General features: G+C 50.0%; 1 protein-coding gene across 6 annotated transcripts in view; it reads right to left on the reverse strand.

The window, feature by feature from the left end:
• The window catches only part of Ubr4 (ubiquitin protein ligase E3 component n-recognin 4), a 118237-nt gene that overhangs the window by 22787 nt on the left and 77956 nt on the right, over positions 1-17494 (reverse strand). For all 6 annotated transcript variants that reach the window (XM_052718629.1, XM_052718634.1, XM_052718631.1 and 3 more), the window contains 22 exons: positions 16701-16779; positions 16033-16278; positions 15214-15382; positions 14671-14815; positions 13869-13954; positions 12390-12477; positions 11944-12137; positions 10423-10662; positions 10173-10311; positions 9405-9530; positions 9174-9302; positions 8093-8436; positions 6409-6499; positions 6045-6129; positions 5776-5903; positions 5330-5459; positions 5075-5232; positions 3775-3884; positions 3180-3321; positions 2772-2853; positions 2312-2485; positions 131-252 (listed from right to left, as the gene is read on the reverse strand). In XM_052718629.1, the coding sequence (XP_052574589.1) occupies positions 131-252; positions 2312-2485; positions 2772-2853; positions 3180-3321; positions 3775-3884; positions 5075-5232; positions 5330-5459; positions 5776-5903; positions 6045-6129; positions 6409-6499; positions 8093-8436; positions 9174-9302; positions 9405-9530; positions 10173-10311; positions 10423-10662; positions 11944-12137; positions 12390-12477; positions 13869-13954; positions 14671-14815; positions 15214-15382; positions 16033-16278; positions 16701-16779 (3207 nt within the window). The remainder of the gene's footprint in view (positions 1-130; positions 253-2311; positions 2486-2771; positions 2854-3179; positions 3322-3774; positions 3885-5074; positions 5233-5329; positions 5460-5775; positions 5904-6044; positions 6130-6408; positions 6500-8092; positions 8437-9173; positions 9303-9404; positions 9531-10172; positions 10312-10422; positions 10663-11943; positions 12138-12389; positions 12478-13868; positions 13955-14670; positions 14816-15213; positions 15383-16032; positions 16279-16700; positions 16780-17494) is intronic.

A 17494-nucleotide genomic window follows, 5' to 3' on the forward strand; every position in this document is an offset into this window, starting at 1 on the left:
GGAGATTAGGAAGCTGCTTCTATTCTTTGTCAGTGGATCTGGTGATAATGATACAAAATAGTCCACAATTTGGGAATGTCGCTGCTGCTGACACCTGTGGGTCATGGGGAACAACAAACACATTGCTTACAGGGTAGATGATGCTGCACAGCCTCTCAAAGATGAACACAGGAGTCCGGTAGTCATCCAGATTGTAGCGCTTGGCTGTCTCAATGCACACAGCCATGAAGGCCTTGGTTTCAGACTCTGTACCTGCCAGAAAGCATAGTGGCCAAGTGAGTTAGGAAAATGTATCAGCCACATGAACTGAGCTGAGATAATGAAACACCATCACCGCCAGGTATTTTCTGCCTGGCAGGTTTCTGAATGTTCTCCATGATAACATCAGTATTTCCTATTGAGAAGTCCTACATCCCAATTAGCTGTGTGTTTTTCTGCTCTCTCTGGGAGCACAACTTCCCTTAAGGAGCAGGACACCTCGTTTGACCTAGCATCCCTTCCCCAAACAGGCTCTCAAAAGCACCAAAGGACTTCCCTCTTGGGTAGTCAGGCTGATGAGGTTCACAAGCTGAACTCCCCACACCCAACACTTGAAAACAATTTCAAATTGTCAGTGAACTATTACACCAGTGAAGATCAAAAGCCCACAGAAGGAGTCAGGGCCCCAGAGAGAGGCAATCACAGCAGATTGGGTCTTAAGCTTTAGTTTCCATGGCCTGTCAGGATCCGAGTGCTGGTTCCAGAGTCCTGAATCCAGCTGAGATGGGGCAACAGCAGGAAATACCCTGCATCCCCCTGGCCACTCACACCTGGTCCCTCAGCAGCACAGCTACTCTCTCAGTGTGAAGATCAGCTAGAAACCATTTTCTCTTCTCTCCATCCATACAACTGAATGCAAATTGTCCTTCAATGACAAGGAGTGGAGGCACACATATGAGTGCTAACCAGCTATCTCCTCCCACATGTGTGGCACCCAAACTTCACACTGCCGCGAAGTCTGGGAAAGCTGGATGAAGGCATGCCAGGGACAGCCTAGGAGTCCTTACAGAGACAGCAGTCACAGACCCACCTGGAGAAGACCAGCGTGCACAGGGCCTAAAGAATGTTCTTTCCTCTGCTTTTGATTTTCACTAATGTCTGTGTGTCTGTATGTGCATGTGTTTGAAGTACAGGCACCTTCGAAGGCCGGAAGAGGATGGTGGATCCCTTGGAGTTATAGGTGGTTGTGAGCTGTGCTGAACCTAACTCAGATCCTCTGCAAGAGTACTTAAGCACTCAGCCTTCTCCAGCTCCTCTCGCAGTGGGTGTTTTGGTTGTTTCTGTTCTTTGAGACAAGGTTTCTCTGTGTAGTCCTGGCTGTCCTGGAACTCACTCTGTAGACCAGGCTGGCCTCAAACTCAGAGATCTATCTGCCTCTGCTTCCCCAGTGCTGGGATTAAAGGTATGCACCGCCACTGCCCGCCTTCTTATTTTATGAGGCAGGGTTTTGTCATGTAGCCCAGGCCAATCCTCCTGCCTCAACCTCCCAAGTGCCAGATAAAAGGCAGGTGCCATCACTCCTGGCTTCTAGAATTTCTACAATAAATTTCAGAAATAGGAAGTCACCACCCCTAATCATAAAATATCAGTTTGAGAACACCATCTAGGAAGCAGAAAGGCAAACTGTAGAAATGGACCAGAGGAACTTTAAACTTAAGAGTGATCAGACAGAAATATGTTTTATAAACTTCAAAATTATGAGAAAGTTAAGAAATGGGAAGTCTCAGCCAGGCAGTGGTGGTACATGCCTTTAATCCCAGCACTCTACAGCCTCAGTGAGTTCAAGGGGCCAGCCTGGTCTACAGAGTGAGTTTGAAGCCAGCCAGGGCTACATAGAGAAACCCTATCTTCCTATCTTGAACCCCTCCCCCACAAAAAAAGAAAGAAATGGAAAGTGTCTTAGCTACAAAATCTAGAGCGCTAAGAATTCAACAGTAAAGTAACAGGATAAATAGTGCCAAAGAAAGACAGGGTGGAGGTGCCCAAGAAAAAGGTAGCAAGAACACAGCAAGGCCAGACATACAGAATGAGAACACTCCAGGTGACTGAAAGCACCAGCCTGAGACCTCCAACCCCTTCCTTCCCTCTGAGCTCAACCCAGGAAAAGTACACCTGAGCCCAGCTCTCAGACTGTAACACTGAGCACCACAGTGATCTTGAGATGGGCTTCTCTCCCCAAATGTGAGATTCGTCACCCTTCCTCTGGTACTGTGGCACTGAGAAACAACGCACATGTGCACCTCACCAGCTCCAAGCTACCAGGTGGGGTTACCTGTGGTCATGTCCTCCAGCATCTCCAACAGCATGTCCTGCGTCTCGTCGATGAGCTTGGTCCTCTGCAATACTAACTTCCGCAAGCACAGGTACCCATTCAGCACAGTGCCCACCAGGCGGCTCTTAAAATGCCTTTTGATGGACTCCACCTCTACAAAGGAGGAGAGAAGGCCTGCAGGGACAGGAAAAACCTGCTGTAAGATCTCTGGAACAGAACACGGAAGGCCTGGGCTATCCAAAGTAAGAAGAAAATAAAAAAGCAAGGAAATTTTTCTTTTGTACAGCGCAGAGCAGATGCTCACTGAGCCAAATTGCCAGCTGTGAAGAGCCCAGAAGTGCAGGCCCATCTATGAGGAGACAAGTCCCAGAGAGGAGTCATCCGGCACCCAGGAGCAGAGGCTCAGGCCTAAAGCATACATACCCAAGACACCCAAGGGAAGGGCCGGGTGGCTCTCTACCTGTGAGACTTTTAAGGGCATAGCCCTGCTGCAGGTCTGTGCTCAGGGTGGCCTCCTCCAGGGCCAGCAAGCGGGCGATTTCCTACACAGGATGACAAGCACAGTGTGATGGGGACCACCTCCCCCGCCATCCCATGATGTGGCACCAACCAGAGGTGCTCCAAAGTCATGTGTTCACTCTAAGCCTCAAAAAATGCCTTTCCAAAAAGCCAAAGGTGGCGGAAATACTGCTGAGGAACTGTTCAACCCCGAAACAGCTGAAATGCCCCAAGAGACTGCCTCGGCCATTCTAGTTACAGTAAAGTCTGGAAAACAATTCTTTTCACCAAATGCTCCTTCTCAAAAACAAGAATCCGACAAAGCTCCTTTCCAAGTAGAGACAGAACTGGGGAGGGACAGATCAATCACCTTGGTGATGAGGTTGCCCACGTAGGGCAGGACTCCCCGAGCAGCCAGGTAGACTTTCCAGTGACACGAGGCGATGAGCTTCTGGTAGAGGGCCAGGTACTCTGCAGCACACTCCCCAGCTACACTCAGCTCATCCAGGTAACTGCACCAGAGACAGGGTGCCCTTGTTAGAGACCAACACTGAAGAGCCCAGTAGCTCCCTCCTCTGTATCTACTGTCCAGCCTCTCTCCCTCCTCTTCCTCAAGGTCGACGGAGGTCATCTGAGAAACCTCACACTTTCCCTCGCTGAAAGGATTCACAACACTTGAGGGAATAGCTGCCAAGCCTCTGAGCATCTGTGTCTCCATACTCACTGCCCAGGGACTGCAGAGGACAATGAGTGACAATCATGTCTGTACTCAGGGGCTCTCAACAAATACCCACTGCTGTCTTACCACTAATGCCCTAAAGCTCTGTCTGGTTTCTGTGGCAGGGTCCAAGATGGTTACATAGCACTCAGGGGTGCCTCCCAACCCTGACTTGTGTATTCACCAGAGAACAAGGAAAGGCTTTCAACCATGCTAGCCACTGTCCCCACCTACCCCCACCGGGTACCTGGTGAGGAGGTCGAGGACCTGCTGCTTGCGGCTGGGGACAGTAGCAAGGGCTTCCACGATGGTACACGCTGCCTGGCGTGCCGCCTGTGTTGCTGGGGTAAAGAGCACCTGCCAGACACAGGAGAGTAAATGGGGCGGGCTCAGAGGCCATCCTGTTTTTCTAGGCTCAGAGCATGAGCTGACTTCCACCCATCTAGAACTCTAGAAATCTCTCTGGGCACAGTGAAGAGTCCACCCCAGCAGTTAACCCAGTACCCAGTGGCTGCAGACTGAGAAAGGCTGCTAAAGAGCTTTCCTGCTTCACAAAAACTTCTCCAAGCATCTTGGAGAACATATCTGTCCCTAGTTAGCATTAACTGTCAACTTGAGAAAGCCCAGAATTACCTCAAAAGAGCCTCAATTGAGTAACTGACTTTATCAGGTTGGCCTGTGAGCATGCCTGTGAGGGACTGCCTTGATTACTGATACAGGAGAGCACAGCACGCTGCGGGTGGCACCATCCCCAGGCAGGTGGTCCTAGGCTATATATAAGCTAGCTAGCTGAGGATGAGCCTGAGAGCAAGCCAGCCAGCAAGCAGTGTTCCTCCACAGTTTCTGCTTCAAGTTCCTGCCTTGAGTTTCTGCCCTGACTTCCATCGATGACGGACTGTGACCTGAATGTACAATCCAAATAAATCTGTTCCTTCTCAAGTTGATTCTGGTCAGTGTTTTATCACAGCCACAGAAGGGAAACGAGGGAGGAGAAACCAACTAAGCATTCTTGTTGGCAGGCCCTTGAGAGCTCTTTCTTGGGGATACCTGTAAGTGGGGTAACTAGTTCAGCGTAAGCTGAGCATCTCTTGCTTAGCAACAGATAACAGAGAATGACTTTTTTGAGGGAAGGGGTGAGGGGTGAGGGGAGGGGGTTGGTCTGAGACAAGGTAGCCTTGGCTGGTCTAGAACTTGCTATGCAGACCAGGCTGGCCTCATACTCTTTTCAGATGCACCTGCATGTGCCTCCCGGGTGCTGGGATCAAAGGCCTCACTGTGAAGTTAATTCTTTAAAACTTAGCTGGAAGGAGGGAGCAAACAGTGGACCTCAATATCAGAAGGCAGCAAGGGGCATGAATGCAGGCTCTGGTTTGCTCCTCTGAAGGAATGGGGTGGGTGGCAGAGAGCACAAACAGCAGAGGACAGCTCTGCATTGACCTGTCCTTGTTGGTGGCTGTACTCAAGAACTTCCATTTGAAGGGACGTGAACAAGAGTAAATGGAAAGCAGAGACAGCAGGGCAGAAAATGGCAGGTGAAGGGTACTCACCTGCCGCAGCCAGTTGTTGTGGCCAAGCTTGAGGTCAAGAGGAGTGGTCCTCTTCCCCCGCCGGCTCAGGAACTGTTTCCACCTCCACACATACTTCTCAGTCAAGTAGAGTCGGTGGAGCTCTGACTTGCTGGGGGACTTCCCGTTGCTATCTACCCCTGCAAGGTAAAGATGGCAGGCCAGGGGAAGGGGGGCTAAGTAGGACAGCACAGAGGAAGCAAGGCTGCTGAGAGTGGCCAGAGGGAAGAGACACACCTCGGATAGGCAGACACTTTTTCCAGGCTTCATAAGATGCCTTGGGGTCTCTCTTGAGCCACAGCTGTGCCTGGGCATGGATCTCATTGCAGTATGGCTTTACTGTGGTGAGGGCCTCGACAGGGACGTCCTGGATGAGGGAGAACAAGGTGAGAGGTCGCCTGCACACCTGGGCCCCAGCTTGGAATGGCACCGATATGCAAAAACAACATGCAGCTCTGCTGCCTGCCCCAGGGTGGGTTCTTGCTAAACCTATCTGCACCCAAGCGAGGAGTGCCATCTCCATGCTGATGCTGAGGCCACGGACTTCCAAAGTACTGCCTTCCTACAGCTGCATACACGTGGCTACAGTTACTAGACAACGAAAGTGGAGTTTTACTCCCCACTTAGTGAAGACTTACTCAGAGGCTATGTACCCCCCTCCCCCATGCCCGATGGCACAGCACCTTGTTCTTTTTGCTGGTTGGGGCAGGTGGTTTAATCAGCTTCTGTAAGATCCGCAGGCACATGAGGGTGATATTCTCAACAACCACTGGTGTTTTGATGTTCACAGCCATGAGGAAAAGGCTGAGGGCTGGTGAGGGGCAGGAGTCACAATCAGTACACATGGGTCACCTGCCCCAGCAAGGCTGCCCGAGTGCCTGCCACCTCTCCCACCACTGCACCTGTCTTCTGTTTTCTGAAAAGCACCCACCCAGGTGGTCCTCAAGCTCACCACAGCGTAAGCGGAGTTCCCAGCAGCTGTCCTCCTTGGAAATGGAATCTGTCAGTAGCAGCATCTCATACTGAAGGCTGCTTGCCTGGAAGGCCAACAGGATGAGGGGGGTCAGGGGGTCTTAAGAGTCCAGGGACCAGGGCAAGGTCTAAACTCTGATTACAGGACTCCTACTAAAATCTCTAGTCATGGGTGGCCTACCAGGACAAGGAGACATCGGAGACCCTGTGCTATAGGTTCTAGCTGGGATATAAACTCTGCAAACAGGCCACTCTCTCCCACCTCAGTCTCCAACACCGGCCTGGAGAAGAGGCCAGGGACACAGAAGGACCATGAGGATGAGATCAGAAACTGCTCTGCTCACCAGGTCAGGATTAGCCCAGTGGCCCTTCAGGGCTGTGGAGACTTTGCCAATGATCAGGTCATTCATTTGCTGGGTGGCCTCTGGGTTGTCTCTGTGGAAGGAAAGTTAAGAGTCTTGTTAGTTACAGTGAGCATGCCATGCCCCTCTTCACACCTAGAGGCCCAGAGAAAATGAATGCATGGATGGTGAAGGTTATCTGGCCCCAACTTTTCTACTTCTCCCAGGAACAAGACTGCATCTTTGACCTTAAAGGGTCTGTGATGGAAGAGGATTAACAAAGCCCCCTTTCCTAGGGACAGCGATAGAAGGAAGGATGCATTAGCACAGAGGGCCACACTGCGGGTGGCGGGGCCCTAGGAGCTGCGGATGTCCATCTCCAAAACCCGAGTCCATGCTCAGTGTGGGCCCCATGTCACTTCCTCCACAGCACCCCACTTCCGTCTATGTTCCTCCTTAGTAACATCTCTACTGTTATTAACAACAACAAAATCCACCGCACACCTGAAAACCCAAATGCTCCAATGGCACTCAGGACCCTACAGGAGCTGCTGTTTCCAAGTGCTAATGCTCCTTTCTCTTACACCACCTGTATCCTGTGCTCTCCAGCTCTGCTGGCCTCTGAGACTCTCAGCAGCCTGGCACACACCTGTCTCCGCCTCTCTGGCAGCTGCTTGCTCGCACACAGCCCACAGCCTTGCTTCTAGAAGGCCTGTTCTCATGGACTACCCCTCAGAGAAGTCATCCTACACCTGGGACTGCTAGCCCTGTTCTAGCTGGTTTCCAACGTATCTGTCATTATTTACTGCAACAATCCCCATCTCAAATGTAAACCACTGCATGTTCACAGTGCTTAGCAGTGCCTGCCACTCAAGTGCCTGCTGTTTAGTGCATGTTAATTGGGAGTAAACAGCACAGCATGTAAAAGGTATCCAGCACCTAAGATGTTCCAGAATTTACTCCACATAGTAACCAGTAACAAAAAGCATGACAATGTCGTTATTTACTCAATTTAAAAAAATATTTTGTTTTTAACTATGTGGATGCATGTATGACTTTCTGATTGTTTCTGCAACATGAGTACAGTACCCGCAAAGGCTAGAATCAGGATGTTGGAGCCTCTGAAACTGGAGTTATAGGTAATTGTGAACCACCCAGTGTGGGTGCTTGGGAACCAAATTCCAGCCCCAGCCTTCTCTCCAGACCCTAATTACTGAATTTTCACCCCTGCCTTCACTGTCTTTAAGGTATTTACTATGACTGATATTTTTCAGATAAGTCTTCTGTCCAAGTGCAGTGCACAGTGCCAGATTGAGCCCAGTCCTTTCTGGCTGGAGTTTAAGTACTCATCCCTAGGCCCCTCTGGTTCTTCTTCTTGAGTTCAAGTGTTCCTTTATTCACTTATCCTCCCCTACCATGGAAGTTCCCTCAGGACACACCATCCGACCCAATGGACCAGGACACACCACCTGAACCAACAGACCACTCACAGGACAACCTCCTGACCCAACAAAGCACTGGCGAACAGACCACTCAAAGAGCTGACTTTGGTGCTTCCCACATCCACTCACCTACCACCTTCCCTCACTTCCTCTGGGACAAGCCAGTTACCACTCGGCTCAACTCTGCAGCCCCTAGGGCTAGCACTGATGCTGCCACCACCCTGGGTCAAGGAGCAAGTTCTGACCTAGTCAGGAGGCACATGAGTTGGCGGACCTCCTCACGAATGGCTGCAGCCCCTCTGCGGAGGTTGTAATCAAAGAGCTCTCGGATGAGGCCCTGGGAGACGAGGATGTGTCTCAGAGCTGGATTGGTGGCCAGGGCCCTCAGGAGTGTGATGCAGTGCTCCGTGACAGCTGAGGCACAGCCATAGCACTTGGTAGAGGAGGTGTGGCCACAGCCTAAGACCGACAAAGCACGGTACTGGCTGGCAGTGAACGTGGGCTGCACGGATGTTCTCGATGACTTTGTGGCTGCTTCTCTCTGCTGCAGATCATATTCTAACAGCTCTTTGCGTGAAGCAAAAACTTTCTAAGAATGGGAAGATAAGAAAGAAATTGACAAAGTAAATAAATGAAGGAGAAAGAGGAAACTTGGTTCGCTGTGAGTTTACATGTATGATGGAATTTATTCTCACTAACCCTACCACTCCTTTATTTTATCCTCATTCAACAGGAGGAAACTGGAGCTTACAATGATGGCTTGACCAAGGTCAAGGGCAGAAGTGGAAATCAGACTGATCACAGGCCCCAACTCTTCACTGCCGCAAACACTGTCTTTTAAAGGGTTAGAAAGCCAGATCATTTAGCAAAGGTCATCAGCAACTTAGGGAGACAGGGCAACTGGCTGCTCTTCTGGGATGAGGCTCCACTGCTGATGGCCAGCATCCTACTCATGGAAATCATGTGGGAACATTAAAGGAAAACACGGCCCACCTTGGCTAACTGCAGCTGGAGAGCCCTGACCCTCCCAGCCTGCGAACATGGCGTCCAAGAGGGCACAGAATCTCAACACTCACTTTTAAAAACAGAAACCCCTCTACTAAATAAAGATGTGTTGTCTACTAATGTCCCACTGCCATTATGCCGATTCTGAATGCAAACAGCTCTCTCTGACAAGTGGCCATCACCCTAGAGAGGGTGGAATCACTGGTGCAGCTGCTGAGCCAGCGTGGCCTGGACAAGGGCAACACTAAAAATGGGAGCCTCGCTGGGGTACGGGCTGCTCTGGAAGCATAAAGCCCCCTGCAAGCGACTCCCATTCCTTACCTGGATGATTTTGGAGAGCTCATCAAATGAATTCTTGCAGTCTCCACAGTACTCCTGAGCTAGCTGCAGAATATAGCGATTCACACTGGCTGAAGTGGAGCTGATGCCCCCTGCCGTTCCGGAGTCTTCCTGCAATCCCAGGAGGTCAAGTGTGAGACTTCTGCCCTAGGGATGACCTCACCAAGGGCAGCCTTCCACCCCTGACCCAAATGCCCTCCGGTCTGGGACCACCTGTGGCTTTTCCGGAGCTGCTTCATTCACTTTGCAGAGCAGGCTCTCCAGCTGTGGCCGATGTCCCATGAGCTGATGGTAAACACGGTCAGCTTTGTCCAGAAGTGTGTTGATGTTGGAAACGGCCTAGACCAAAGAGACAGGCACTTGAGGGAAGACTTTTTGGCTTCATTCTCCCTCAGTGGCCCTAACTGCTAGCCACCCACTGAAACATGTCCTCTACACGGACCAGGCACATGGCTCCACAAAATCTGTCCTTCACGACAACCCTAGGAGGTGACACATTATTCTTAATAGCAGTGTGCAATGTACATGGACTGAACTCAAACAATTCAGTGTTAAAAAGTGACTCAGCATGGCAGGTCACACACACAAAATAGCACAACTGCTGTGAGAATTTTTGTCCTTCTGACCCCAGAGACAAATGGCCCACTGTCACCCTGAACAGGCACCCCCCCCCTCCAATGCCCTTTACTACCAGACCCAACAGATGTTGACTATTGTTACTTGGCTCCTTTTGTCCTTCAGAATCTGAACTGACCTGCTTCCTTGAGATGCTCATTCTGCACCAACACCACGTCTCCATTGCTATGCTTGAGGCCAGTGTGCCTTCTGCTACTATGGGTTCTACCCAAAAGCTAGTCCCATTTTTGCTCGTTTTTCTCTGAGGCTTGTAAACTGTGAGTTGAAGGCTCAGTTCACTACACCAGTTCTCCCCGAAGTTCAGAGGCAAGCCATGGCCTGGGCCTCAGCCTGATGCAGCCCTACCTTCTTTCGATCTTCTTCGTTCTCGATGGGATCCACAGCGCAGCAAGGCTTGGCGTAAAGCATGAAGTCAAAGCGGGCGTATTTACAGAAGCCACAAGCATTGCAGAGGAAGGGATCCTTTTCATCATAGTTGATGGACCTGAAGAACCAAAGTGCTCAGGTCAGTGGGAGCAGAGGTTTGGGGTGAGAAAAAGTGAGCTACAGAAGAGAATGCAGCACATGCTTGCCCTGGGTGTGCAGGACAAGTTACCTGCACTTGTGACACTGGTATACATTCTCCCCACAATTGCCACAGACGCCTGGGTTGGCGGGAACGGAGGCACTGCAGCGAGGACACTGAAGGGTCTCTGTGGAGGCCTGGTAGTTCTCGTAGAAGTCTGCAAACTCGATCATCAGGTTAGAGGCCACAATGGGCAGAGGCAGGTCGATCTTGACTTCTGTCTGTCCAGGTGTCAGCTGAACTTTCTTGGCTTTGTGCCAGCGAGCTGGCCTAGGAGAGATGACAAAAGCTATGGAGCAGAAGGCTGAAGAGCCTATACTTGACCCTCAATGATGAAGACTGACGGTTTGAGAAAGCCCACCCTGCCGATTTCCCTAAGGCAATTAGGTGGCTATTCAAAGAAAAAAAAATTCTCCTTCATGGTTTCCTTTGAAAAAAGTATAAGGTGGACCCCTCTCCAGGGAAGTAGGTTAAGTGCAGTCCTCATGCCACCATCAAGAAACTTTCTCCTTGCAATAGACAGAGACCAATATAGAAAACCACAACAGATCCAAATGCAGAGTTGTGGAGCCCAGTCCCAACTGATCCATCTACAATATAAGCCCTGTACCTAAGGCTCACGGATCACTGCAGAAGGATCCTAAGAGCCACAGCAACAGGAAGTGTGCTGTCTTAGACACACCAGAGAAGCTACACTCATAGTTTCACTAACATGGCTGCCTAAACACTACCTGAATAGACAATATGCTAATATGGATGGGAGACAGCTCACAAGGCCTCAACTGTAGAACTCCAGGCAGCTATGGAAGGCTGAGAGCAGGGGAAACAGTCTGCCCCGGGGAAGAGCACGCTGATTGGCTATCCAGTATCAAATGGCAGCCCTGAAACCATTACCAGTGGCTGTGCTTACTCTCTGGAGGAGAGAGAGCCTACCCTGATAGGCAGCAGCCCTTTTAAGGCCAACGACTTCCCCAAAAGCAGATTTGCAACCTGAGTCACTGGTTACTGTGAGCTGCCCTCTCCTTCTATGTATACAGCAGTGCTTGAGCCTTGACAGACCAGTCACATCTACCTCTGCTCAGCTGTAACACCCCAGACTTGGACAACACAATGCAGCTAGTGCCGCAAGCCTGTGACATGCCTACCCCAGATGCTGGCTTACATACAGGGGGGACAGGCACATGCAGAAATGGAAGAAAATGCAGTGGAGAAGACTCAGAAGAATACTACCTGCTCTGTGAGCAGATGCATGGCTGCTTTGCCCAAAAATGCCAACTACTTTCCAATGCTTAAGGTTTTCCATAAGGCAAGAGGACCTGGAGCCCCTTTTCAATGCCCCCACCCTGGGCAGGCTGTGAGGAACTTTCATTGCTCCCTAGGGAGCTACTTAATGCCTTTAACATTCATTCTGTCAACAGCCTCAGAAACTGCTGCTTCACTGCTGTCCCTCGGCCAACACTGTTGTGGCTGAGAGGCTGCAGAGCCTCTGGGCATGTCTGCCCTGGCCCTGCAGGACACAGTTGCACCTGGCAATTCCCGCAAAGCCCGTACTTGTTTTTCAACTCCACGATGGCCTGCACAGTTCGGTTGTTGTAGTACAAGTTGATAGTCCGCACCATCTTGGTCCGCTTCAGGTCCCCAATTTTCACTGTCACCTTGCTGATGGTGTGACTTCCAATGAGCTTTACAACTTGCTGGGTGGTGGTGTACCGTGTGTCCACTTTAATGGAAGACAGCTTGATATACTAAATACAAGAGTACACGAAACACAACACGCTGAGCATTAGACCATCTACCTTCTTTAATGTTGATCAACATAACCCCCTTCTCCACCCACAGATGAAGTTTCTACTCAAGGCAGCAAGTGTGGCAGGCAAGAATCCACAGTGCCAGGCAGCAACCTGAGAGGAGCCCCTACATAATAATAACCAATCTTTGGAAACAGGAGCCACAGAGCTAGAAAACCTCAAGACTGTCCGGCTCCAAGTACTACTTACACAAAACGGCACCTCGGGATTATTACACACCAGGCAGGGGTCACTCTCCAGGTAATAGCCGTCCAACTCCACTAACCCAGACAAGGTGCTAGGAAGAAACCAGTTTCAGCATCAACAGTGTCCTTCCAGGACCAAGCCAAAGCCACCTCCCATTCCCGATACTCACATCCCCTGTGAGCAGAAAGAAAGGGACTCCAGCTCAGAAGGGCTTCACAGGCACAGGAAGAAAGGCCAACTAATCGACCCTGGGTGTTTCCTACTTCTAAGCTGATGTCTGAATCCAGGAAGGAATTAAAATCTCACTCCAAAGAGTCATGACTAAATTAACTATTTAAAAATTCCTAAATTAGCCGGGCGGTGGTGGCGCACGCCTTTAATCCCAGCACTCGGGAGGCAGAGCCAGGCGGATCTCTGTGAGTTCGATGCCAGCCTGGACTACCAAGTGAGTTCCAGGAAAGGCGCAAAGCTACACAGAGAAACCCTGTCTCGAAAAACAAAAAAAAACAAGAAAAAACAAAAAAAAACAAAAAAAAACAAATAAAAATTCCTAAATTATGTTTAAAATGCTTGTGTTAGTAAATAATACTTAACGAGGTTGTTTTCTAAAACTCACTACTTAAGAGGCCAGGGAGACGGTTCAGTGGACATGGTACTTGACATGTAAGCATGAGGACTGGGGTTCAGATCCCCAGATTCCACATAAATGCCGTGTGTGTATGGCAGCTTGTCTATAATTCCAGCACTTGGAGAGCAGGGACAGGGGATCTAGAGCAAACTGGCCAGACTACCCACATCAGCAAGCTCTGGGCTCAACTGAGAGGCCCTGACTCAAATAAGATGGAAAGCAACTTAGAGCATTGGGACTCTATATGCTGTACGCATGTGCCCACACACGAGAACACAGACACATATCATACACAAATACACATATAAAAACAGTCATTACTAAACCGACATAATAAAAAACCATAAACTTAAGCAATGTCCTCTTCTCTTAAAAGCTTCTCTGAGACTGACAATATGGGTCAGAGGAGAAAGGGGCTGGCTGAGCAAGCCTGGCAATCTGAGTTCCATCCTTGGGAAGGGGAAGGGAAGGGAGAGAATTGACTCCACAGGGCTGACCTCTGACCTCCACATGTGTGTCATGGCATGCAAGCCCCAAGACATCACAGGCACACATTCACAGAGGTGGGTGCTTCTTTTAATAAAAAAAGGAAGGCATTTCTGTACACTTGTTTTATATGGTTAGGTGAAGTTCTTGAAATCAGTCCTTATGCTATATTGCTCAGCAAAGGGAATTTGGCAATTACATCTGTGTGCCTTCCAGAGCCCAAAGGCCTGGGCTCCACAGGAGAGAGGTCAAGTAGCTGGGGGGACCACACCTAAGGGGCACTCGGTTCACACACTAGCACTTCCCATTAGCAAACACGGACTAAACTGTGACTGTTCTTCAAATGGCAGGAAGCAAACAGAGCTCACTTGTAAATGTTTGAGTTGGGATGGTTGGTGAGAATGTGGTTTTGAGTCCTCAGAATCTCCACGGCCTTCTGTGAATACTCCTTCAACTGAAACAGAATTCAGGAAAGAAACAGACTGGTTAAAACCCTGAGTCCTGAGCTTGTGAGATGTCTCTGGGGTAGAACTGTTGCCACCAAACCTCATGATCTGAGTTTGAACCTCAGGACCCACATGACATGAGAGAACTGACTCCAGCAGGCTGTCCTCTGACCTCCCCATGTACACCACTGCATGCACTGCCCCCATCCTCACATATCAATCAAGAAAATTATTAAAGACATTTTAAAATCTAAATCCTATTGGGGAGACTTGCTTTTGTAATTCTGGCTGCTGGTCCTAATTCCCAATCCGTTAACAGATTCTACCTTCTTCACAAGTATCCATAGTTCTTTGGTACTAGACAGTCTTTGCCAACTGGAGAAAGATTATCTCACTCTTAGGGAGAAGTCAGCAAGTAGTTATCTAGTTGCAGCGGCATTCCTGGCTCCCAAACAGGCCTCCCAGCTCTTCTTTCCCAAGCTGAACCAGCTGCCTTTCCCTCCCCCATGTGACCTACTTCTCTTCTCAGCCAGCAACTGCTGCACGTGCCATCTTCGCGGCATTTAGACTGGAGAAGGGTAGAGTATATTCAACAGTAACAGACGTAACACTAGATAGATTCTAAAGAGACTTCACATGTGGACACGCTCTCTAGATGGCCATATTATTATTCTGCACTCAAGAGAAAAAAGGAGTCCATGGGGGATGGGGACTTCTCTTTTACCTTCTTCTCTGTCTGTGCAGTTTTCAGGGAGAAGTAGCCCAGTAGGTCCACAAACTGGGCAGCCTTCCGACCGTACGCTGGGAGTTCCGGCCAGATAGACCACATGAGATCTAGCAAGAGCTCCTGCTGAGCCTTGTTGGAGTTTCTGTAGGTAAACAGCAGCTCTGGTTAGCAGGCAGCCATGAATGAGGCCTCTCCCTTACCACCAAGGCCTAAGCACTGTGTCTCTTCCCATTTAGTCATGACTCAGGCTGCCAGGGTCTTGTGGCTCCTGACAATCCTAGCAGCTACGGCACCATCAATTTACCAGCTTCATCCAATCTCATTCCAGAGCACAAGCCGAGATTTCTTTAGCCAACTGTCATTTTAGGAGCTCCTGACCACAGCCCTCTGGATGGAAACTGTCTCCCGCCAAGGACTTAAATAGCTCAACGGAGAGACCTCCAGGGCTTGAGACTGGCACAGCTACTGACCCAGTGGCCGTGAGCATGCACCTGAACTCACAGCTACCGCAGTCCCAGCTCCGAGGCAGCCCTGGCCCACCTGTAGATGTGCAGGGTCAGGCAGTGGGCCTGCCAGCGCACTGAGGAAGAGTTGGACTCCAACAGGAAACAGCGCAGAAACTGGATCAGAGTCTCCTTATCTGCAAATCTGTTCAGCTGGTTCACCAAAGCTGTGCACAGCTGGTCCTCCTGGCTGCCTGAGCTCTCCCCTGCAACACCAGAGCAGGACCAACTCACCTAAGGGCCCAGGGTCTTTCGACTAGGTGGAAAGGAAGGAAATCTTATCTGTTCTAAAAGTGTCTGCTAAATGGTTGGAATTTGCCAAACGATTTGAAGTTATTTTGGGGACATATACAGGGTAAATAGCTGCCCCCCCTCGCACCCCATGTATAGGATAGTAAGCATGGCACTGAGCCAACAGCTACAGCGGAGGAATGGCCCTGAAGAAGTCTGGTAGAGTCTCCACAGTAAGAGATGCTTGGTACTCACTCCGAGATGACAAGGTAATTTACTGTTTCTTTCCCATGCTGATCACCTATCTCGGGTCTTTGAGGACCATGAAAAGTGGAGAAGCCAAAGGGGAGGGCTGGCCAACAGAGAAGGCGCTCAGCACGTGCTGGGGGTCATACAGTTTTAGTACTAACAACGGTCAGTGCACCCTATCCTTTCCTGTCTCTATCATTTGGCACGGAGAGTCACAGTCAAGGTGACCCTTTCACCATGACAAAACATGGGAGCAGGAGGAGACACTAGAGAGCTTTTGATAAACCAGGGTCCAAATCATTCAGAATCTGCAAGTAAACAATGTACTCTGAGGTAGTTAGCACATCACCCATCCCAGGACCACAGTGATTCTTACCTTCTTTCTCTTTTTCCTTTTCTTCTTTCTTGCTCTTTTTGGTGGAAGATTTGGACTGAGTTGTGGCTTGTCCAGAACTGGCTGCAGCAGGGGTTGAGGAGGAAGCCACACTGGAGGACCCCGTGGAGGCTGCCAGGGCTGCGAGGACTTTGCTGCCACACAGGGCACAGGAGAGCAGCTGCAGCAGCACGGGGGACACCCCCTCGTCCACCAGGAAACTCACTTGCAGGAGGAAGTACAGGACAGCTGTGAGGAGAAAGATGGAGTCGGCTGTGGAATGACTGAACTACTTACACACGAGCAAGAGGGCGACTATAGACGGGACAGACTTTCTCCCCCAGTTCTCTCTGCCAGATGCTACCAGGAGCAGTGGAGTGATCGCAAAGGGATTGGGTGACTACAGAGGGGATCCAGCCACCACTGCCTCCAGTAAACAAGTTCGACACTCCTCTGTTCTCTCAGACTTTACTGCTATGGCCTGGAAGTCAGCCACTCCTGCTCTGTGCTCCTGCAGCGGCCTAACTTTAGACAAGCAACCCTCATCACTGAAGTTCTAGCTTGCATTCTGTTAACAGTTGTATCTCCAGCCCAGCTCACAGCTTAATACAGTGTTCTCCACAGATGGTCTCTGCAGGGATGAACAGTGGCAACCCAGGAGGATGGCTTACAGTCATCTTTGATGCAAAACTTCTGCCAGTTGATGGTTCGCTGGGCAGCAATCTCTGCACAGGCCTTCAGATGCTCCATCTGAAACAAGGGTCAATCACGGGTGAGTGATGCCATCAGGCCATGAAATAACACCAGTCACTCTGTGTGCTGGTTCTGACCTGGGACCACCAAATAACCCTGGTTTTCCATGTAAGACAAGTGTCCTTTGGGTTGGCTGGTAGACCTGAGAGCAGGGCCCACACACACTTGTAGCTTATAGGCAATGCCCCTGTTCTGCTTCCATCCACCACTCCTACACCCCCTCTTTCCCACCTCCCAACCCCAGCCTTCAGTTTTCTGGGAAGCTTCAGGCCAGTTACAAAGGCAAAGGCAGGCCACCTGAGAAGCTCAACTTACTTTCCCTATTCCCACTATCACAACAAGGACACTGAACAAGGAAGCTAGGCTCTCCTTAACACCAAAGATGAGAGGCTCAAATAAAAACACTCCTTTTACTCTCTCAAGTTCAGTCTCTCTTTAGGCAGCAGAACCTATTTACACTAAACCCACCACTTCTTTAGTATTTAAGGACAAAACCCAGAGGTGTACCAAACTCAGGCTGACCCTATGATTTGAACAAATGATGCTGGTAAGATGCTCAAAGCGCCCACTTCACAGGCAAGGAACCCGATGGTCTGGGTAAGGAATTCCAGACCCTAAAGTCAACTACTCAGTGTGAGTGATCTACCTAGCACTTGACTCCAGACATAGCATTCTCTGAAATAGTTAAAAACCCTGCACTGCCCCATGCTAT

This window comes from Peromyscus californicus, unplaced genomic scaffold (genome assembly GCF_007827085.1).
Source record: "Peromyscus californicus insignis strain IS unplaced genomic scaffold, ASM782708v3 Scaffold_5__1_contigs__length_169319896, whole genome shotgun sequence".
NCBI classification, from domain to species: Eukaryota; Metazoa; Chordata; class Mammalia; order Rodentia; family Cricetidae; genus Peromyscus; species Peromyscus californicus.